The sequence below is a fragment of the Oncorhynchus mykiss genome, chromosome 6, assembly GCF_013265735.2.
Source record: "Oncorhynchus mykiss isolate Arlee chromosome 6, USDA_OmykA_1.1, whole genome shotgun sequence".
NCBI lineage: Eukaryota > Metazoa > Chordata > Actinopteri > Salmoniformes > Salmonidae > Oncorhynchus > Oncorhynchus mykiss.
Window position 1 is genome coordinate 31,660,193 of NC_048570.1, and position 24,550 is coordinate 31,684,742.

Here is a 24,550-nt window from a genome sequence, read left to right on the forward strand (position 1 = left end):
AGAGGAGGTGAAAAAGTCTCTGAAGAAGAACAAAGATTACATGGGTGAGAATCAGACTGTGTGTGTGTGTGTGTGTGCGCACGTTCGTAATCCTCACTGAGAATAAAAAGTTATGTACTGTTTGTGTTTGTCCGAAAGGTTGCTCTATATTGAGGTGTTTCGGACAAGTGTGACGGGCAGGTGGAGAAGTGGGAGAAAGGGAGATTCACCAGGGAGCTGAAAGAAGATGAAGAAGACAGGAAGACTCTTCACAAGGAACCTGCCCTAAACCTGCACAGAAGAGGAGCTCCGAGACTTCTTCACAAAGCATGGTATGTACTGTACATACACGCACATATTGTAACGATTGTCGCCTGTAGAAGAGGACCAAAGTGCAGCGTGGTACGTATTCATAATAATTTTAATTAAGATGAATACTCAAACAAACAAACAGTTCTGCAAGGTGCAACAAAAACACTAAACAGAAAATAACTACCCACACCCATAGTGGGAAAACAGGCTGCCTAAGTATGGTTCTCAATCAGAGACGATTGCCAGCTGCCTCTGATTGAGAACCATACCAGGCCAAACACATAGAAATAGAAAACATAGAACAAAAACATAGAATTCCCACCCCAACTCACGCCCTGACCAAACTAAAACAGAGACATAAAAAAGGAACTAAGGTCAGGATGTAACACATATACTGTATCAAATCAAATCACATGAGCCGAATACAGGTGTAGGTAGACCTTACAGTGAAATGCTTACTTACAAGCCCTTGACTATCAATGTATTTTTAAGAAAAATATCTAAAGAAAAATAAGAAATAAAAGTAACAAAAATGTAAAGACCAGTAGTAAAATAACAATAGCGAGGCTATATACAGGGGGTACCGGTACAGAGTCAATGTGCGGGGGCACCGGTTAGTTGAGGTAATTGAGGTAATTTATACATGTAGGATATTAAAGTGACTTATGCATAGATAATAACAGAGAGTAGCAGCAACGTAAAAGAGTGTGGGGGGGGGGGGGGGGGGGGGATGCAACCATTTGATTAGATGTTCAGTAGTCTTATGGCTTGGGGGTAGAAGCTGTTTAGAAGCCTCTTGGACCTAGACTTGGCGTTCCGGTATGACTTGGCGTTCCGGTAGCAGAGAGAACAGTCTATGACTAGTGTGGCTGGTATCTTTGACCATTTTTAAGGCCTTCCTCTGACACCGTCTGGTATAGAGGTCCTGGATGGCAGGAAGCTTGGCCCCAGTGATGTACTGGGCCGTACGCACTACCCTTTGTAGTGCCTTGAGGTCGAAGGCCGAGCAGTTGCCATATGAGGCAGTGATGCAACCAGTCAGGATGCTCTCGATGGTGCAGCTGTAGAACCTTTTGAGGATCTGAGGACCCATGCCAAATCTTTTTAGTCTCCTGATGGGGAATAGGTTTTGTCGTGCCCTCTTCACGACTGTCTTGGTGTGCTTGGACCATAGTTAGTTTGTTGGTGATATGGACACCAAGGAACTTGAAGCTATCAACCTGCTTCACTACAGCCCCGTCGATGAGAATGGGTGCGTGTTCGGTCCTCCTTTTCCTGTAGTCCACAATCATCTCCTTAGTCTTGTATAGGTTGAGGGAGAGGTTGTTGTCCTGGCACCACACGGCCAGGTCTCTGACCTCCTCCCTATATGCTGTCTCGTCGTTGTTAGTGATCAGGCCTACCACTGTTGTGTCATCGGCAAAATGAATGATGGTGTTGAAGTCGTGCCTGGCCGTGCAGTCATGAGTGAACAGGGAGTACAGGAGGGGACGGAGCACGCACCCCTGAGGGGCCCCCGTGTTGAGGATCAGCGTGGCGGATGTGTTGTTACCTACCCTTATCACCTGGGGGCGGCCCGTCAGGAAGTCCAGGATCCAGTCTCAGAGGGAGGTGTTTAGTCCCAGGGTCCTTAGCTTAGTGATGATCTGTGAGGGCACCATGGTGTTGAACACTGAGCTGTAGTCAATGAATAGCATTCTCGCATAGGTGTTCCTTTTGTCCAGGTGTGAAAGGGTAGTGTGGAGTGCAATAGAGATTGCATCATCTGTGGATCTGTTGGGGCGGTATGCAAATTGCAATGAGTCTAGGGTTTATGGGATAATGGTGTTGATGTGAGCCACCTGTCAGTTGGTCAGCGCGTGCTCGGTGTACATGTCCTGGTAATCAGTCTTGCCCTGCGGACTTGTGAATGTTGCCCTGTTTAAAGGTCTTACTCACATCGGCCGCGGAGATCGTGTTCACACAGTTGTCCGGAACAGCTGATGCTCTCATGCATGTTTCAGTGTTACTTGCCTCGAAGCGAGCATATAAGTCATTTAGCTCGTCTGGTAGGCTCGTGTCACTGGGCAGCTCTCTGCTGTGCTTCCCTTTGTAGTCTTTGTAGCCACATCCGACTAGCGTCAGAGCCGGTGTAGTACGATTCGATCTTAGTCCTGTATTGACGCTTTGCCTGTTTGATGGTTCGTCAGAGGGCATAGCAGGATTTTTTTATAAGCTGAAGAGTCCCACTCCTTGAAAGCGGCAGCTCTACCCTTTAGCTCAGCTCAGATGTTGCCTGTAATCCAAGGCTTCTGGTTGGGGTATGTACGTACAGTCACTGTGGGGACAACGTCATCGATGCACTTATTGATGAAGCCAGTGACTGATGTGGTGTACTCCTCAATGCCATCGGAAGAATCCCGGAACATATTCCAGTCTGTGCTAGCAAAACATTCCTGTAGCTTAGCATCTGCTTCATCTGATCACTTTTTTAACCATGTGAAAAAAAGTATGTAATTAACAGCCAATGTTTACTTTTTTATTTGGGGCTATAGCAGTCAATTGAAAAACATTCTAACAGTATTTCTGATTGTCTTCTAAACTCAAGATCACAAAGGCCGCAGTTGACTGTTGCACTTGTATCGTTCCAATTCAAGTGCAACGTTTAAGTGCGGCCTTTTCCTACGATCTTAAGGGCATTCTCTAGTTGAATTTAATCTTTTAGATTTCAAAAATGTTATTTTACATTTTGAAAGGTTAACCACATTACAATGATTTTGAGATACACAGAAGATATATACAATTTTTGGGGGGTGGAAATTTGTCTGCGACCCCATTTTCATACCCTTAGTTTGGGAACCGCTGGAGTAGACACCCAAAGACTTTCCTAGCAAGTCAGGTTGTGATCAGGGTAAAACTCCTTACCCAAATACATTTGTACGTTTATTCACTAAGTGTTCTCTCCCTCAGCTGGTCATATCTGGAAGTGACCACTAGCGGGCGCTATAATGATAGCATCCAAGTGTACGCTGCCGGGGCCGTTGAAGCTGCAGTCAGCTCTGAGGTAAGGTAGAGAGACAGTCACCCTAACCCTGCTGGGGTAGTGGGGTCTAAGGTCATGTTCCCTTGCTCAGACATTGTTGACATTGCTGACAAATGCCAGATCTTACAAACATTAGAGCAGTCTGCTGCCCAACGGCACAATCGATGACACAGCAACCATTGGTTGATCCATGCAACATCTGAACAGGGGAACACGACCCAAATCTATAGTTCATCTATTTGTGTGTTTGTGTCATAGCTGATCTATAAGCACTGGATGAACACACTTATGGGGTACTGCAGTCCATTTACATTTGAGTCAGGATTCTGTCACAGACTGAAGGATTACATCACCACCAACCTGCAGTGGGTCAGACAGCAGATAGAGGAGCATCCACACTGTCCCTACTGGCACCAGGTATTTTCTGAGTCTGTGTCAGCCAATGTGCTAAATCACCAAGTATCTACTCCTTTTTCTCTGTGTCTAAACAGTAAATAACTTACTAGAGTGGATCATTCAGTACACACTTGGGAACTAATAAGAACGCCTTAGTAGAGGACGTTTTGTATTTAGACTTTCTCTCGTTTAGGAGTGGTTGGTGTTGCTGCAGCTGAAAGGTCTGAAAGATGGCTACAATGATCAGCTGTCATTTCCCAGAGGCCCTTTCACTCTCAACCCCTTCGGCTTCCTGTAAGTGTGGTCTGTGACCTCTGATGGGTTAGAGTTCCCCCATAGAAAATGATAAAGGACTCTAGTGCCCAAAAGCCATTTTAGCATGGGCAGCGCCATTCAGGACTTAAACTATTTTGAAGTAGTCAACTGGGTGGGACTTAATTCCATCACATAATTCCATCCAGGTCATCAGGAGGGGTCAGCCAATGAATAATACTTGTGAGCAAACATTCCATAACTGCAGGTGGCAGTAAATCGCCAATCTTAGCTTTATCTGTTCAAACAACACACTGCAAGTGGCATGCACCCTTTCAGTTTGTTTACCAACTCATAGAAGTAGTAGAAGAAGAAAATTGACTACTTCAAAATGGAAATGGCCTCAATGGTCCTGCCCGTCCACTCACAGACGGCATAATTGGACAGATACAAAGAAGAGTCCTCTATCATTCTCTATGAGATCAGCGCAGCAGTGAGTTTCTGTAAGCACCCCTGATTTTAATCACCAAGAGTACCCATCTCAGGAATAATGTGAGGGGTTCCAATGGGGATTTGTTTTAGGGTGAGCTAAATCAAGTGCACCTTGCTATACAGCTATGACCAAAACCTCTATTCTTCTGTGGCTATCCCATAGAGAATGATAGAGGCATCTAGTGGCCAAATGGCCATTTTAGCAGGGCCAGAGCTATTGAGAGCTTCCGCCATTTTAATGTAGTCAACTTAGTGGGACTTCCAACTTCATTGGCTGATCCCTCCTGGTGACGCTGCTGGAGTCATGTGCAACCAGGTCATCAGGAGCGATCAGCCAATCGTAACAAATAAGAAAATGTACTACTTCAAAATGGAGATGGCCTCAATGGCACTGCCCATGCTGTCACATGTCTCTGTGGGCTATTCAGACTTTTCCAGATGGGAGGAGGCCTGGTGGATCTTGAGGGGGACCTAAACAAATCTAGCCAATCACGGACACTGGGCTCTGACTCCTGCTCCGCCCTCATCAAGATATTGCCTGGCAACAAGGATCTGCTGGTGTCTCATGATATCTGGAACATTTACCAGGCCATGCTGCGCATCCTAAAGAAGTACCAGTTCGCCTACCGTGTCTCTCCTACAGGTAACCTTTGACCCCTAGAACTCTCATAAGGATAAGTTAACTTTGCCTACAGTGTCTCCTAATGTCCCCCCTTTCCCCCATAACATACACACTCTTAATGAAGCACTCCTGGAAACTCTGCTTGTGAACACTGGGAAAGGCCAACCATGAGTTATGTGGTTCAGAGTTCTATATTTTATGGTTCTGAGTTTGATTTCTGTGTTCTGTTCTCAGACAGTGATCCGATCCCTGGCGGAACCCAGGCCTTCTCCTACCCAGGGTCCATTTTCTCTGGAGATGATTTCTACATCCTTAGCACCGGGCTAGTGATAGCTCTGTGTAATATGTGTGTACAAAGTATATGTGTGTGTGTAGTATTTATTTTTTAAAGATGTCCCTCCACAGGTTACCTTGGAGACAAGCATCGACAACAGTAACCCCGCCCTCTGGAAATTTGTTCAACCAACCGGAGCAGTGATGGAGTGGCTGAGGAACATCGTAGCCAATACGCTGGCTGCATCCGGCAAGGAGTGGGCAGAGATTTTCAGCAAACACAACAGGTAGACATGTCTCTCTGCAGGCAATCTGGGCAACATTTTCTTTTTCTTCCTGTAGACTCTCATTGACCTATGGATGTCTATGCCTATCTCGCCAGTCCTGTCAGTTCAGAAAACAAACCCTCAACAAGATATTTAACTGTCCATTTAAAGGACACTAGGAGATGAAGAGTGAACGGAACTATCCCTTTAAATAATTAAGTAAAGTAAAAATAACATCACGAGTGGTCAGGTGACCTGAGTGAGATTTTTTTTGGGGGGGGGAGCAGAGTTAAGTCAATTCTTTACTGAGTTGCAAATTTCTCTTCGTATCCAATTCAATTCTTGAAATTGGCCACCCCCAAAGGTAGCAGAATTTGATTTAAATTTGAATTTAATTCAATGAAATGAAAATAGCTTATTTATTCTACACATCATGGTTGTAACGGTTTTCTTCCGTTGCAGGAGAGGAGGAAGAAAATGCAGCGTGGTTAGAGTTCAACATGTTTAATAAAGACCATAAACGTGAACACTACAACATACCGAAACAGTCCTATCTGGTGCATAGACACAAAGACAGAAGACAACCACCCACAAAACCCAACACAAAACAGGCTACCTAAATATGGTTCCCAATCAGAGACAAATGACTAACATCTGCCTCTGATTGAGAACCATATCAGGCCAAACATAGAAATGGGAAAACTAGACACACAACATAGAATGCCCACTCAGCTCACGTCCTGACCAGCACTAAAACAAAGAAAACGCAAAAGAACTATGGTCAGAACGTGACAATAGTAATGTTAATTTTAACAAAATGTATGGTTACAAATACCATGTAGCATAAGGTTGAAACATTTAATTTTTAAAACTCATTCTCCTAAAACTATTTTAAATAATTACACTGGTCTGGAAATATTCTAAGATTGTGTTGTGGGTTATCTATAATAATCATAATTCCCTTAATGTTTTTATATTTTTGAAGAAAAAAAACATCTCACGACAAAGAAAAATATTGTTTGACATCTTTGAGTTATAATCAAACTAATATTTTAAATTGTGTATTCTTTGCATGAATAAGTGGCATATGTCAAATGAATGAGCCTTTCATGTTTCACGTCTGAGTTTAATTGGTTTTAATTAAATTCTACTTCCTTCAATTCAAACTCAATTCAAATTCTTCATTCTGTGGCGTAGGTTGGGGCCAATTCATATATTGAATTCAATTCCTACATTCGAATTGACCCCAACTCTGCTGGGAAGGAAGGCGTGGGACTTATCAGTGACGCCGACTCAGGCCAAAGTCCCCAGAAATCAAAGGTTACTAATATTGATTTGTAGGGTTAGAGTTAGGGCTATTTAATCTGTCTTCTACAGCTTATCTCAGTCTCTGAGATGTTTTACTTCTCTAGCCAATCTCTAGCATATCTATATATAGTCTGTCGGTTAACAGCCTATGTTACTCACCAGAGGGGAGTTACAGTGGAACCTAAAATACTAACTAGTGTCTCATCAATCATCACAAATGGCCTCAATACAGACCCCCAGACCACGTAGAATGTCTACCTTTGGAATCAATGCATTCCGTCACTTGTATGTATCTGTGCGTGTGTTAGGTATAATAACCAGTGGATGATAGTGGAATACAGGCATTTCACTCCGGGGATGACAGAGACCAAGGAGCAGCTGTTTACTGTACTGGAGCAGCTCCCGTAAGAGTCAACACACACACGGGTGGTCACGATACCAGTGTTAAGGTACTAGGAATGAAAAGAAACAAAAACTTAATTCATTTCTTGATGAAAACAGTCCCCATGTTGTTATCCACAGTCATATTTGCTTATTTTGCAAGCTATATCACGCATATATTTTTACATAAAGTAGGGTTTTAAAGGACCATAAAGTAACATTTGTTTTGCCAAAAGAAAATCCGGTATCGTAGTACTGCGATCCTGGTATCGCGACAACCCAAGCACACACACACATTGGAGAAAGGTTTTGTGTGTTCTTCCTGCTGTGGTGAGTGGGCTATTTATCAATAACAGCAATAAGTGTGTGTGTGTGTGGTTCTGTTCTGTAGTGGGCTGGTTGTTCACTCTGATAAAACCCAGGAGTTGCTGCAGAAAGGTTACTGATCCAGTTATAATATCCCGTAAGTACCAATAACAACAAATATATAACTACCACACACTAGTAATGACTATATTATTAATAGGTGGTGACTGTCTGTCTCTCAGGTTTGTTCTCATCAACAACAACAAAAATAACCTGTGTATGTGTGACACACACTCTCTCACTGTGTGTGTGTGTGTAGGTACTATGAGGAGGTGTTTAATGCCAGTGGCTGTCGAGAACTGGTTAAACAGTTTGGTCCATGGTTCTCTCTGGACATGAACCCTCGAACCCAGATCTTCAGAAGGAACCAATCACACATCACAGACATGGACTCCATGGTCCGCCTCATGAGGTACCCACTTCCAGTCAGAGGATTCTACACCAGATGTCACAGGAGGGAGAGGGGCAGACCTGCATTTAGGCCTATATACACGAGTATCCTTACCTACAGCTGTATTCTTACCTACAGCTGTATCCTTACCTACAGCTGTATTCTTACCTACAGCTGTATCCTTACCTACAGCTGTATTCTTACCTACAGCTGTATTCTTACCTACAGCTGTATCCTTACCTACAGCTGTATCCTTACCTACAGCTGTATCCTTACCTACAGCTGTATTCTTACCTACAGCTGTATTCTTACCTATAACTGTATCCTTACCTACAGCTGTATCCTTACCTACAGCTGTATCCTTACCTATAGCTGTATCCTTACCTACAGCTGTATTCTTACCTACAGCTGTATTCTTACCTACAGCTGTATTCTTACCTATAACTGTATCCTTACCTACAGCTGTATCCTTACCTACAGCTGTATCCTTACCTATAGCTGTATCCTTACCTACAGCTGTATTCTTACCTACAGCTGTATCCTTACCTACAGCTGTATCCTTACCTACAGCTGTATCCTTACCTACAGCTGTATTCTTACCTACAGCTGTATTCTTACCTATAACTGTATCCTTACCTACAGCTGTATCCTTACCTACAGCTGTATCCTTACCTATAGCTGTATCCTTACCTACAGCTGTATTCTTACCTACAGCTGTATTCTTACCTACAGCTGTATTCTTACCTATAACTGTATCCTTACCTACAGCTGTATCCTTACCTACAGCTGTATCCTTACCTATAGCTGTATCCTTACCTACAGCTGTATTCTTACCTACAGCTGTATCCTTACCTACAGCTGTATCCTTACCTACAGCTGTATCCTTACCTACAGCTGTATTCTTACCTACAGCTGTATTCTTACCTATAACTGTATCCTTACCTACAGCTGTATCCTTACCTACAGCTGTATCCTTACCTATAGCTGTATCCTTACCTACAGCTGTATTCTTACCTGCAGCTGTATTCTTACCTACAGCTGTATTCAGAAAGTTTTCAGACCCCTTGACTTTTTCCACATTTTGTTTTTCCGTTACAGCCTTATTCTAAAATTGATTCATCGTTTTTTTCCTCTTATCAATCTACACACATTACCCCAAAATGACAAAGCAAAAAAGTGTTTTTGCTCCCGACATGCAATGTCAACTGTGGGACCTTATATAAACAGGTGTGTGTCGTTACAAATCATGTTCAATAAATTGAATTTACCACAGGTGGACTCCAATAAAGTTGTAGAAACATCTCAAGGATGATCAATGGAAAGAGGATGCACCTGAGCTCAATTTCGAGTCTCATAGCGAAGAGTCTGAATACTTATGTAAATGTGATATATATTTTTTAAATAAATGTGTATACATTTATAAAAACCTGTTTTCGCTTTGTCATTATGGGGTATTGTGTGTAGGTGGAAAAAATATAGAATCCATTTTAGAATAAGTCTGTAACGTAACAAAATGTGGAAAAGTCAAGTGGTCTGAATACTTTCCGAATGCACTGTGCATTTATAGCCTATGTATGAATATCCCTTCCCTACCCCACTCTTTTTCTGTAGGTATAATAACTTTAAGAATGACCCGTTGTCTTGGTGTGAGGGCTGTGACCCGCCTGCTAATGGAGAGAACACCATCTCAGCCCGGTCCGACCTGAACCCGGCTAACGGAACGTATCCCTTCGGGGCGCTGAAGCAGAGACCACATGGAGGAACGGATATGAAGGTAAGGCCATCCTCCACTTCTACTTTCTTTTTCTCTAGGTATGAGTTAGGTGAGCTGCTTCTTGTAGGTGTCACTAATTGGCTGTGAGTGTACCTTTGAGTGTGTGTAGGTGACGTCCTACGGGCTGTGGCGTGAGTTTGACTTCCTGGCAGCGAGTGGACCCACTTGGGACCAGGTACCTGCCTTCCAGTGGAGTTCCTCCCCCTACTCAGACCTGATGCACATAGGACACCCTGACACCTGGGCGTTTGCACCTGTAAATGTCACCTGGTCTACCTAACCCTTCTGGTAAATCCGTATTCCTCCTGTCTCCTGATTCTGCCTCTTCAACCCTACTCTCCTCCCTTTCCGCATCCTATGACTTGCACTGTCCCCCTTTCCTCCCAGCTGGCTTGGCCCTCCTCTCCTGCTCCGTGGCCTGAGTGATGCATTGCGAGCTTACAGAACAGGGCTACGGGCAGCTGAACGAAAATTGAGGAAAACTAAACTTCAGGAGGACCTATCATCCTTTCACTCCCTCCTCTATCCTCTCTATGACATCCTGCGACTAGTAAGGTCTGGCCACAGAACAACCGGCACACTCGACACCATCCCCTCCTCCCTTCTCCAGACCATCTCTGGAGATCTTCTCCTGTGCCTCACATCCATCATCAACTCATCCCTGACTACTGGCTGAGTCCCCTCTGACTTCAAAATGGCCCAAGTCGCTCCCCACCTCAAGAAACCAACACTCGACTCATCTGACGTCAAAAACTATAGACCTGTATCCCTTCTTTCTTTTCATTCCAAAACACTTCAGCATGCTGTCTCTCATCAATTTTCTCGTTATTTCTCTAAGAACAATCTTGTTGACCCTAACAGGTCAGGCTTTAAGACAAGTCACTCAACCGAGACTGCTCTTCTTTGTGTGGCGGAGGCTCTCCGCACTACCAACGCTGACTATCTCTCCTTTGTTCTCATCCTCCTAGATCTATCCGCTGCCTTTGACACTGAACCATCATATCCTCCTCTCAACCCTCTCAGGGCTGGGCGTCTATACACATTCTTGGATTGCATCCTACCTGGCAGGCCGCTCCTACCAGGTGACGTGGAGAGGATCTGTGTCTGCACCACGTACTCTCACTACTGGTGTTCCCCAGGGCTTGGTTCTAGGTTGAAAACCCCGCTTGTGCCATCAAACCCCTGCAACTTATCCAGAACACTGCAGCGCACCTGGTTTTCAACCTTCCCAAGTTCTCTATTGTCACCCCAGTCCTTCGTACACTCCACTGGCTTCCACTCAAAGCTCAAATCCACTTCAAGACCATGGTGCTTACCTATGGAACAGCAAGAGGAACTGCCCCTCCCGACCTTCAGGCTATGCTCAAATCCTACACCCCAACCTGAGAACTCCATTCTGCCACCTCCCGTTCTAGCTCTGACTACTGATTTATTTACTTGAGAAAAAATGTACATTCTATGCCTGTGATATGTGATTGTCCCACCTAGCTATCTTAAGATGAATGCACTAACTGTAAGTCGCTCTGGATAAGAGCGTCTGCTAACTGACTAAAATTTAAATATACCCCTTATATTAAACCTACACGCACAGACCCCTCCGTGTCAGAGAATAAACTAAGGGGTGATGGGTTTCATTTCAGAAGTGAAATGATTACAAAAGTAATGTAATGTATTAGGTATACAGTACAACAGTAAGCTCAGGGTTAGCATGTATATTTACTGCTCTGTTGTGTGAACAATCTTGAGATAAGGAAGTGGGTTTTAACTGGGTTTTAATGTTTTATTTTTTATGTTTTGCTCGTACTGGCTGTCATTGAATGTGATGTGAGACGGGAAAACTTTAAATGGGGCTGGAGTTCCACAAATGACAATATAGAGGTAGGAAATTGTACTGGGAAAAAATGCACCATTCGTTTGGCCAATGGAGAATGATTTAAAAAAAAAATATATATATATATATATATATATATATATATATATTTATATATATATATATATATATATATATATATATATATATATATATATATATATATATATATATATATTTAATCAAACAGTTTAGTGTAGCCTATGTGCCTACTTGAAGTATTCTACCATTTGATTCATGCTGCTATGACACTGGTCAATTTGTTCAATTCATGTTGACTTTATTAGACAGTAATTGCATAAAAACATGTATTACATTTGTTAGCATTTGACAGATCTGCTTTAATACGGTCAATGGTTTTGGAATTAATTTTGTTTTAAACTTTACTTTATAGCCATGTCATGTGTAGCTTATTTAGAAATACAAAGCTGGCGTTCTGTCTTTTGGTGTCGTACACTGTTGTCACTGATGGCCCAGACTTTTTAAAAACATTCCTGAAAGCGAAACACAACTGATTTGAAAGAAGGGGAGGGACATAGTCATCACATGATCAAATCCCATGACAATGCACGTGGCTCTGCTTTCCTCCAATCAGAACTCTTTAACTATTCTTCTTGTTCTTCTGCCTTATTACCGTTCTCCTAGCAGCAGGATATTATGATGGCAACTCGATCGCAGATTATTTTAATTTTAAAATAAGAGTACCCCTGCAAAAAACGGGCAACATTTTGGGAATATCGTTTGCTGTTATCACTAGTGCAGTACAACTCTCACAGATTTGCTACCACCTTTGAAAAAAAAAATGTATGGATAATTTTACTTTTAATATTGTAGTATTTATAGGGCAATGAATTAAAGTGCTGCTGGGGATTTAGACCACAGTTCTCCATAAAATAACACCATATAAAGATTCTACACACCTTACATAATGAGTAATCCCAACCCCACTTTTACCTCAGCACATAGTATATTTTTTCTCTATAAACCAATATTACATTTTAGTAGTGTATTGCATTGCAGTGGGTGGAGTAGAAAGTGCTTTTGGGTATTTACACCTCAGGACCTCAAGAAATAACACAATATATAGATTACAGGCCACAGGAGGCTACTGAGGGGAGAATGGCTCATAATAAGGGCTGGAATGGCAAATAGAATGGCATCAAACACATGGAAACCATGTATTTGATACCATTCCACCTATTCCGCTCCGGTCATTAACACGAGCCAGTTCTCCCCAATTAAGGTACTGCCAACCTCCTGTGTTACACACCCAACTGAGTATTCCCAACCCCACCTTTACTTTGGCACATATCCATTCACTGTATTGTATTGCATTGCTTTGAATGGAATGGTTGGAGTAGAAAGTTCTGCTGGATATTTAGATCTCAGTCCCCCAAGAAATAACACCATATATAGATTCTCTAGAGACCCTACTGAGTATTGCCAACTCCACTTTTACCTTGGCACATAATTTTTTTTTCTCCCATACAGCCTAATGTTGTGAACATACCAATCTAAACATTGTATTTTTGATAGTGCTCTTAAAAAAAAACTAATAGAAGCATATTTGCAATTATTTACATAAAGTCCTTAATTTGCTTAAGAGCACAATAAAAATGGTCATTGATTCAAATGTAATATATTTTGAATATTTATCAACATTGCATCACATATGCTGCTGCTATTATCTGTCACTTTATTCCTAGTTATATGTACACTACCGGTCAAAAGTTTTAGAACACCAACTCATTCAAGGGCTTTCTTTGTTTTTACTATTTTATACATTGTCGAAAAATAGTGAAGACATCAAAACTATGAAATAACACATATGGAGTCATGTAGTAACCAAAAAAAGTGTTAAGCAAATCAAAATATTTTTTATTTGAGAATCTTCAAATAGCCACCCCTTGCCTTGATGACAGCTTTGCACAATGTTGGCATTCTCTCAACCAGCTTCATGAGGTAGTCACCTGGAATAAAAAAGCCACTCTAAAATGTGCAGTTTTGTGGACACAACACAATGACACAGATTTTTTAAGATTTGAGGGAGTGCAATTGGCATGCAGATGGCAGGAATGTCCAACAGAGTTATTGTCAGATAATTGAATGTTCATTTCTCTATCATAAGCTGCCTCCAATGTTGTTTTAGAGAATTTGGCAGTACGTCCAACCGGCCACACAACCGTAGACCACGTGTAACCACTTTAGCCCAGGACCTCCACATCTGGCTTCTTCACCTGTGGGATTGTCTGAGACCAGCCACCCGGACAGCTGATGAAACTGTGGGTTTGCACAACCAAAGGATTGCTACACTAACTGTCAGAAACCGTCTCAATGAAGCTCATCTGCGTGCTAGTCATCCTCACCAGGTCCTTGACCTGACCGCAGTTTGGCACGTAACCGACTTCAGTGGGCAAATGCTCACCTTCGATGACGACTGGAGAAGTGTGCTCCTCACTCCTCACGGATGAATCACGGTTTCAACTGTACCGGGCAGATGGCAGACAGCATGAATGGCGTCGTGTGGGCAAGCGGTTTGCTGATACCAACGTTGTGAACATAGTGAACAATGAACACAATTGCATTTTATTGTTTGCAATTTGAATGCAGAGATACCGTGATGAGGTCCTAAGACCCATTGTCATGCCATTCATCCCCCGCCATCGCTTCATGTTCCAGCATGATAATGCACTGCCCCATGTCGCAACGATCTGTACACAATTCCTGGAAGCTGAAAATGTCCCAGTTCTTCCATGGCCTGCATACTCACCAGACATGTCACCCATTGAGCATGTTTGGGATGCTCTGGATCAACTTGTATGACAGCATGTTCCAGTTCACGACAATATCCAGTACATTTTGCACAGCCATTAAAGAGGAGTGGGACAACATACCACAGGCCACAATCGACAGCCTGATCAACTCGATGCGAAGGAGATGTGTCGCGCTGCATGAGGCAAATGGTGATCACACCAGAAACTGACTGGTTTTCGGATCCTATCACCTACCTTTTTAAGGTATCCGTGACCAACAGATGTATATCTGTATTCCCAGTCATGTGAAATCCATAGATTTGGGCCTAATGAATGTATTTCAATTGACTGATTTGCTTACATGAACTAGAATTAAGTAAAATCTTTGAAATTGTTGCATGTTGCGTTTATATTTTTGTTCAGTGTATACATCTACCTCAATTACCTATTACCCCTGCACGTCGACTCTGTACTGGTACCCCATGTATATAGCCAAGTCATTGTAATTTATTTTATGTGTTGTACTCTTCTTTTGCTCTCCCCCCCCCCCCCCCCCTGCAATGTTGGGAAGTGCCCGTAAATACGCATTTCACTGTTAATCTTAACCTGTTTGTTTACGAAGCATGTGAAGAATATAATGTGCGGATTTTTATTTTGAAGGATTCGTCATTACCATACAAATTGACGTCATTGTTTGTGCTGCTGGCAGAATACTAGTTTGTCTTTCAAAACAATATGGTCCCAATTCTCAGACATAGGTTAGAAATGTAACGAACTAACTTGCTTTGTTTGTACTAGCTAGTTTTCTCATGTGAACTGTATACTTTAGATGTAGCTAGCTTAGGAAAATAATGATTCAGTTTGTATTAAACAAAAGCGGCTTGCTAGCTGATTAACTTTCTACCGATCCGGTTGAACTATAGTAACGTTAACGAGTTGGTTGTAGATTGTACGGAACTGTATGGCTAGCTAGGCTTTTGCTATTAAGAAAAGCAACGACAGCTACAAAAGTTGTACTTTGACTGGTAAATTCCGTTGTCTTGACATGGCAAGCAACGCGAGGTAGCATTGCAGAGAACGGCTCGACGTTGGACTAAACCTAAGTCACCCCTGTGGACCTGTCTGTGTGATGATCCCACAAGCCAGGTAACGTATGTTGTTGCTAAATCGTTTTTTGGCGAATGCAATGGCTTATGGAATGTTTGCCAGAATCCTGTGTTGTCGTCAATTATTTTTATATCAGCACTCTGTTGTGTGTGTTACAGGTGTGTGATGGGTTCCTGGCAGCCAGTTGCTAATCTAAGGGACTATGTTTCCCAGCATCCTCCTGGGGTCACCTTCTTCCTCTGTGTGCTGACCCTTGCCCTCACCTTCCTAAGCCTCGGGTCATACACGCACACACACCGCCTGCCAAATCCAGATACGCAGGTACAACATACATTACATACAGAGTTTGGGCTTGGTGATATGGCCAAAATATCATATTATGATATTTTTCACATTTGACGGTATGTTATGTTTTTGAATAATAAAAGTGATAAATATTCACGACCCTAGAGTGGTAATACATTAATTACGTGTTTTCAATGGGGCATTCACCATTCTGTTTGATTTATACATTTCCTGCACTTTTGTTATCATTTCTACACTATGTCAGGTAGTGCTAAGTAGGGCTGTATGATAGGTATTGGCCAAAAATCTAGGCCTAGAACAGTTTATTGGTGCTGTTGAAATCATGGAAATTACTGTTGTAGTTCAACAATTAGAATATAGTGGGCAGCATTTTGAATACATTGCTGTTTGAAATGACAACAAAGGAATAAGCCAGGGAGTCATTATTTTGACAGGGTCGGAACCAAATTGATTGTCAGTGTTTTTTAGGGGACCCTATACGATGTTACAGTACATGTGTATTCTCCATAGAGAATGATAGAGGCCTCTAGGGCCAACAGGCCATTTTAGCATGGGCAGCGCCATTGAGGGCTTCCACCATTTTAAAGTAGTCAACTGGTAGGGATTCCTATGGGTTGTAGCCTCAATGGCGCTGCCCATGCTGTCACAGACTAATGGTACAGATATAAAGGACTCGTCTGTATCTATCTCTGATATTCACTTCATGTAGTTAGCTAATATATTAATGATTTGCCTATTCCTCGCTGATTTAGAAGATACCATTGCACAAACAACATATTGATCTAGGCCTACCCCAGCACTGGTATCAGGCTGTATATTAGCAAGCTATGTTTGCTCTGACTGATTACATTTAGCCATAGAGAATGATAGAGGCCTCCAGTGGCCAAAAGGCCATATTAGCATTGAGGGCTTCCACCATTTTAATGTAGTCAACTGGGTGGGACCTCCGACTTCATGTTCAACCGGGTCGTCAGGAGGGATCAGCCAATCGTGAAGAAGAAAATTGACTACTTCAAAATGAAGATTTCTTCAATGGCACTGTCACAGATAGAATGATGAGTATTCTCTCTTTGCAATTAGCTAGCGGTTAAGATTAGTGGCTAACATGATTTGTTTTAGCCACAACTTGCTAAGAAAAGAAAGCTGTTTGTATACCTTAAGATACACAAACAAATAGTGTAATTATAGAAAGCAGCTTCATTGTCACCCAACATATTTTTGCGGCTGACCATGCAGACTGCAAAGTGAACGGCAAGTGAAGTGCTTGTGACTCATGGTCGAGCAACAACTGCTCTCCTTGAGTGACAGTGGGCAGGGCTTGGTGTGATAAGCGAGAGAGACGACTTGCAAGTAGCAAATAGAGTCAACTATAAAAACACACATTACACGCGCCAGAGTTGCGTATCACATTTAACAATCTAAACATTGAAGTGCTGTTTTAAAAGGTAAAGTAAAAACCCAAACTGGTCCATGCATCAATACCGGTCTATAGTAAAATAATATAGTATACTGCCCAGCCATACACACTACACACAATGCCTGCCCAAGTGCCCAACTCTAACACACAGTTATGCCACACTCACCGCTTGCCCAATCTTGACAAACCACAGATACAACACACAGACCAATAGGCGAAGAACAATATTCATGGTAACTTATACCATTATGCCGGAGGTTGGGGAACTACCCCTTTACCTTGTTGTTCCTATACTTTTGTCCATACAGTAGAGCAGGCCTGGGCAATTCCAGTCCCCGGGGGCCTGATAGGTGTCACAATTTCCCCCATCCATAGCAACACAGCTGATTTAAAGGAATTGCATTCTAAACTGAAGATCATGATTAGTTGATTATTGGAGTCAGTTGTGTTAGCTGGGGCAAAAGTGTAACACTGCTAGGTGTTGCAGAGCACAGCTTTTGGATTTTGGCTCAGCTGTCTGCTCAATGCATCTTGGGCATGCAGGCCAAAAAATCCTTTAAGGGCTAGATGAGTGCAGACCACTTTAGATGTACAGAGAAATGGAAATGCATATTTTCTTTCAAAGGATTGGAACCACTTCCTGTTGTCGTTGGCCAACCTCCAGTTGTGTGCGAGAGCCAATGGTACAGCAATGGAGATGGTTTCCTCTCCTCCATTTGCGAAAGAGGAGGTATGTGGAACAGTATTGCTGAACTCCACCCAGAGCCCACCATCCATCACACAGTTGTCCCTTTGGGTGCCACTGGCCGTGATGGACAGCTCAAACATCCAATCCCTGAGCGACCTTTGCCTCCATGGAACATTATTGGCCAGTCAGCTGGGACTCACAGGTCAGTTTTTGTCCTCGATAGGCAAATGGTGCACATTTCATGTTATGCTTAATTGGTTTTATATGATGAAACCAAGCTTAATAATACATAAATGAGAATTATGTGCCATGGTGAAATAACTATACAGTAGTAGCAGTAAAAGTTGAAATTGTCTCGGTCTGCTCAGGTAACGAGGCTGTAAACGTGACACTGATGTTCTCCTCTCCATCTGTGGGTGGCAACTCGCACGCCTGCCTTAGCGTTAGCGCACCTACACACATCCTACCTCCAGTCCTGTGAGTCACACACACACACACACATACCTAGTCTTCCATATACTGGTTCATTCACCTGTTGCATACAGCTCTGCACAGAGTGCCTAGATGGCACTTCTGCCTTATCTCCTCTGGAGTGTCTCTGCGTAAAGTCGTGTCTTCTGTAACGTGTGTGTGTATGTATGTCCAGGCTGCCACCTGTGTGCCCTGCCAATGAAGGGACATCCTCTCCTGTCAGAGCGATTGCAATGGAGATAAGCAGCCAGAAGCCCTCAGCGTCACAGTCTTGCTACAGTCTACAGTACACACCTGATCCTACACTCACCGCCATGCTAACGCAGGTACACATACACACAACCCCACACTCACAGCCATGCTCTAAAATTTCAGTTGAGTCACAACCTACACACCGCCATGCTTACAGGTCAGGGATTCTTGAAAGTCAGGACAATCTTTGTCCGACAGGGAAATTTCATTTTAATAGTTGAAAAAATGAATCTCATTTGATCTTAAAAAATAAATATAGGGGAATTTTATTATGGAAAGATTTGTTTTTGTAATTTTCCACATATTTTCAGAGAAATTATCACATCTAGTTTCTTGCAATAGCCACCTCTGACTTTAAGGAATATTTCTCTCAAAACTGTGATTCCTATCAAATTTGTCAGCATCAGATTTATCTAAAATCATAAATGAATCCAAAATTAGCAGGGCCAGCTATACCATGAGAAGCATGATGTCTCCGGATGTTATTATTATTTATTTTATATTTGCATCCTCCGAAACACAACTCAGCCAAGCTGCACTGCTTCTTGACACAATGCCCGCTTAACCCGGAAGCCAGCCGCACCAATGTCTCGGAGAAAACACTGTACACCTGGTGACCGTGTCAGCGTGCATTGCGCCCGGCCCACCACAGGAGTCGCTAGAGCGTGATGGGACAAGGACAGCTCTGCCGGCCAAACCCTCCCCTAACCCGGATGACGCTGGACCAATTATGCGCCGCCCCATGGGTATCCCAGTAAACATAAGAATGAGTGTGAGTTTTTGTCACAACCCGGCTTGAGGAAAGTGACAAAGAGCTCTTATACTCGTGGGAAGTGACAAAAAGCTCTTATAGGACTAGGGCACAAATAATAATATAATAATAAACAATAATTCTGCTCTATATTTGACCATCATACATATTAAACCTTATTCACAATTTTCGATGAACAAATAACTCACCGCAGGTTAATGAGAAGGATGCACATAACTCTGCAATGTTGGGTTGTATTGGAGAGAGTCTTAAATCATTTTCCACAGTCTGTGCCTGTATTTAGTTTTCATGCTAATGAGAGCCGAAAATCCACTCTCACATAGGTACATGGTTGCAAAGGGCATCAGTGTCTTAACAGCGTGATTTTCCAAGGCAGGATACTCTGTGCGCAGCCCAATCCAGAAATCTGGCAGTGGGTTCTGATAAAATAACATTTTTACAGAACTGCTTGTTGCGATTTCTATGAGGCTCTCTTGTTCAGATATCGGTAAGTAGACTGGAGGCAGGTCATGAAAGAGATAACGAATCCAGTTGTTTGTGTCGTCCGTTTCGGGAAAGTACCTGCGGAATTGCGCACCCAACTCACTCAGGTGCTTCGCTGTATCATATTTGACATTGTCCGTAAGCATGAGTTCATTTGCATACAAAAAATCATAATGATGGAAAGACCTGTGTTGTCCTTGTTAATGCAGACAAAGAAAAGCTCCAACTTATTAATCAGCCTCAATTTTGTCCCGCACATTGAATATAGTTGCGGAGAGTCCCTGTAATCCTAGATTCAGATCATTCAGGTGAGAAAAAACATCACCCAGATAGGCCAGTTGTGTGAGAAACTCGTTATCATGCAAGCGGTCAGACAAGTGGAAATTATAGTCAGTAAAGAGAACTTTAAGCTCGTCTCTCAATTAAAAAAAAGTGTCAACTTTCCCCTTTGATAACCAGCGCACTTCTGTCTGTTGTAAAAGCGTTACATGGTCGCTGCCCATATTGCATAGTGCAGAAAATACGAGAGTTCAGAGAGTCCAAAATGTCTTTCAAGCTGTCAGGCATTCCTTTGGCAACCAAGAACCTCCGTTGGGAGCAATTGCTTGCACGTGCGTTACCTCCACTATGTCTCTCTGACATGGCTTTTGCACCATCAGTACAGATACCAACATGAGCAGCAGCTACGTTTGGCTACATACGGACCGTTAGTGGAATTCCCGCTATAGATTAACGGTTAATGTGATTGGATGTTAATTATTTGACTAGGCTACCTGTATTTGACATTGTTGTTATTTCGCTGAACACTAGATGGTTTCATTTTATTTTTGGCAGTGAAACAAGGCTACTCAGGCGAGGAAAAAAAACTCACCCAAATGTATTGCCCCGTTCGAAAATATAAATGGACTGTTTGAAAATGGGAAGAGAAAAGAAATGTAAATGTGAATCATATTTTTATTTGGCGGCATTGCACGTACCCCAGTTTGAGAATGCCTGGCCTAGGGGTTCACATACTTTTTCCAGCCTACACTGTAAATGTTTAAATAATGTATTCAATATAGACAAGATAAATACAATAATTTGTTTAAACACACTGTTTGTCTTTTGTTGACTTAGATGAAAATCAGATCAAATGTGATGACCAATTTATGCAGAAGTCCAGGTAATTCCAAAGGGTTCACATACTTTTTCTTGCCACTGTATAAGTAAATCAGTCAATTGAAATAAATAAATTAGGCCCTAATCAATGGATTTCACATGACTGGGCAGGGGTGCAGCTATGGGAGGGCATATGGTGCATTCGGAAAGTATTCAGACCCCTGGACTTTTTCCACATTTTGTCACGTTACAGCCTTATTGTAAAATATATTTAATAGTTTTTCCCCCGCGATATACACACACAATACCCCATAATGACAAAACCAAAAAACAGGTTTTTAGAAATGTTTGCAAATGTATAAAAAAATACCTTATTTACAGAAGTATTCAGACCCGAAATTGAGCTCAGGTGCATCCTGTTTCCAATGATCATCCTTGATGTTTCTACAACTTCATTGGAGTCACCTGTGGTAAATTCAATTGATTGGACATTTGGAAAGGCATACACCTGTCCCACAGTTAACAGTGCATGTCAGAGAAAAAAACTAAGCCATGAGGTCGAAGGAATTGTTCAGAAAACCCAGAAATAGGTTTGTGTCGACGCACAGATCTGGGGAAGGCTACCAACAAAATGTCTGCAGCATTGAATGTCCCCAAGAACACAGTGGCCTCCATCATTCTTAAATGGAAGAAGTTAGGAATCACTAAGACTCTTCCTAGAGCTGGCTGCCCAGCCAAACTGATCAATCGGGGAAGAAGGGTGACTGAGTCAGGTGACTGAGAACCCAATGGTCACTCTGACAGGGCTCCAGAATTCCTCTGTGGAGATGGGAGAACCGTCCAGAAGGACAACCATCTCTGCAGCACTCTACCAATCAGGCCTTTATGGAGGAGTGGCCTGACGGAAGCCACTCCTCAGTTAGACATGACAGCCCACTTGGAGTTTGCCAAAAGACACCTAAAGGACTCTCGCACCATGAGAAACAACATTCTCTGGCCTGATGAAACCAAGATTGAACTCTTTGGCCTGAATGCCAAGAGTCACATCTGTAGGAAACCTGGTTCCATCCCTACTGTGAAGCATGGTGGTGACAGCATCGCACTGTGGCAATGTTTTTCAGCGGCAGGGACTGGAAGACTAGTCAGGATCGAGGGAAAGTACAAAGAGTGAATTTGAATAATATGTTAGAATGAAACAAACAACGACTTTAAAACACGTGTTTCACAATTAAATAACAAATAGCCTTTTATGGTGGCTGATGGAATTGATAAATCCAGTTAGGTGCATTTTATGGAAGAAAAACAATGTAATTGGGTTGTTCCTTTACATGGTGTGATAGCTGATACTTTGTTGTACAAAAATGTATATTTCAAATGTTAATATTTGAAGAAAAAGTTGATGGTTCGGTCTTTCAATAATCCCTGAGATACAAACACATGCTGTCAAAGGTACACACACACACACTGCCCTAGGTCAGTCCCTCTAAACTTGTGTGTAACTCTGCAGAAGGAGCTGGGTCTGGCGAGTAGGCATCTGATCCAGGTGAGTGTGTGTCTGCTGGGGGTGTGTGTGCTGCTATGCTTCTCCGCCAGTCTCACACACTCACACGTACGGCGTTACCACAGCAACGGCCTGGAACTGCAAAGGGTTAGGTTTCTGATTTAATAATAATATAACTAATATACAGTTAGTGGGTTGAAGTATTTAGAGCTCTGCAATCTAAGTGGCATGTTGTTTATGTGAGTGTTTTTAACTCAAGACGTTATCACTGCTTCCCCCTGTGACAGGAGCCACTGATTGACTCCTGAACCAGTCTCCACCACAGCATGCAGCTAGAGAAGGAAGAAAGGTGGAGGATGATTCGAATAAAGGACTCTTTCTGAGAGTCTGCTGCTTCTGCTGTTGGGGTCAGAGTTTGATGGAGCATCTCATTTCAAACTGCGTAGCTGCTGTTGTTGATCTCAACCCATGCTCTGTCCACAAACATTGCCCTCTGGTAGACTTATGATGTTCTACTCTGTCATGTTATGACTGCAGGGTGAATGGGCACGTTATTAAATATTTACATTTTATTTAAACACGTTGCCACATCCTAAAGGGGTTTTAATCTGCTCGGGCCTCTTGGCACTTCCATCCATCTGAGCCGCCTGCAGCTGTTCATCCCAGTCCAGCTCCTCTCTCTGGAGCGTCCTCCCCACCACTGCCCGTCTTCTGCAGCAGGCTGAAAAACCATCTATTCATCCAGCACCTTGATTCCAGTACTGTCTTCCCCCTCTTATCACTTCTACAAAGTTCACTTGTGGTGCAAACTTGTGTTGAATCTTGCACAGTTTATTAGTTTAATGAATTACAGCACCTTTTGTACATAGTCCCCCCATTTTAGGGGACCAGAAGTATTGGGACAAATTCACTTATGTACTAAAGTAGTCAAGTTTAGTATTTGGTCCCAAATTCCTAGCATGCAATGATTACATCAAGCTTGTTATTTTATGTCCAATAGAAAACAATGGTAAATCATGTATTGTCATTTGAGTCACTTATTGTAAATAAGAATAGAATATGTTTCTAAACACTTCTACATTAATGTGGATGCTACCATGATTACAGATAGTCTTGAATGAATCGTGAATATCATACCCCCCCACAAAAAATGCTAACCTCTCACCATTACAATAACAATAAACCTGTTGGATGCATTTGTGGTTTTTGTTGCATTTCAGATTATTTTGCACACAAAATATCATACCCCCAAGACATGCTAACCTCTCCTTTGAGGTGAGAGGTTAGCATGTCTTGGGGGTATGATATTTTGTGCACAAAATAATCTGAAATGCAACAAAACCCACAAATGCATCCAACAGGTTTCTAGTCACAAGCTTGATATAATCATTGCGTGCTAGGAATATGGGACCAAATACTAAAACTTTTGACTACTTTAATACAGATATACAGTAAGTGAATTTGACCCAATACTTTTGGTTCCTAAAATGGGACTATGCACAAAAAGTGCTGTAATTTCCAAACGGTTCACCTGATATGGAGGAGAATACCCTCAAATTAAAGCTGACAGTCTGCCATTTAACCTCATAGTCATTGTATTATTTCAATTCCAAACTGCTTGAGTACATAGCCAAAACAAATAATTCACTGTTCCAATACTTTTGAAGCTCACTGTAGATGCAGATCTATCACGAAATGGTTGGTTTATGTCAATGGAATACTGGAAGATGTAGGATTCCATCATACAGACATAATGACCTTAATGGGTCTGTAGTACTGGACTGAGACCCTGCCAACCTGATCATATTGTTGACCATGTGGTTATTGATGGATGGGATCCCAGCAGTAGAGGTGAACCATTATTTTCACCCTAGCTCTTCAAGGGTAGTCACATAGGGGCCGATTCAGACTTAGGGAAGGAATGCCTTTTACACATTTTGATTTATGCACTTCAGTATTTGGTATTCAGACTTACCTCATGCACAGTTTGTGGTTGTA

The 24,550-nt window shown here is 42.3% G+C and overlaps 1 protein-coding gene and 1 pseudogene across 3 annotated transcripts; both read left to right on the top strand.

Moving 5' to 3' along the window:
* Nucleotides 1–40: 40 nt before the first annotated feature.
* Nucleotides 41–11,423, top strand: LOC110526885 (annotated as a pseudogene).
* Nucleotides 11,424–15,145: 3,722 nt separating this feature from the next.
* Nucleotides 15,146–23,790, top strand: zgc:158398 (TMEM219 domain-containing protein). 3 transcript variants are annotated; one of them, XM_021606158.2, is made up of 7 exons: nt 15,146–15,603; nt 15,723–15,885; nt 17,913–18,177; nt 18,344–18,452; nt 18,622–18,772; nt 22,559–22,699; nt 22,840–23,790. In XM_021606158.2, the coding sequence occupies exons 1-7, from the start codon at nt 15,587–15,589 to the stop codon at nt 22,858–22,860; spliced, it is 867 nt and encodes a 288-aa protein (XP_021461833.1). In that variant the 5' UTR covers nt 15,146–15,586; the 3' UTR covers nt 22,861–23,790. The 3 variants fall into 3 exon arrangements, with proteins under 3 accessions (XP_021461833.1, XP_021461834.1, XP_021461835.1); XM_021606159.2 differs by having other exon boundaries at nt 22,559–22,594; XM_021606160.2 differs by lacking the exon at nt 22,559–22,699.
* Nucleotides 23,791–24,550: the final 760 nt, after the last annotated feature.

Excerpts from the sequence above, each read along its gene's own strand:
- zgc:158398 (XM_021606158.2), top strand. Across the intron at positions 18,178-18,343 it reads CAGTCAGCTGGGACTCACAG|GTAACGAGGCTGTAAACGTG; the intron begins GTCAGTTTTTGT and ends CGGTCTGCTCAG. Across the intron at positions 18,453-18,621 it reads CACATCCTACCTCCAGTCCT|GCTGCCACCTGTGTGCCCTG; the intron begins GTGAGTCACACA and ends ATGTATGTCCAG.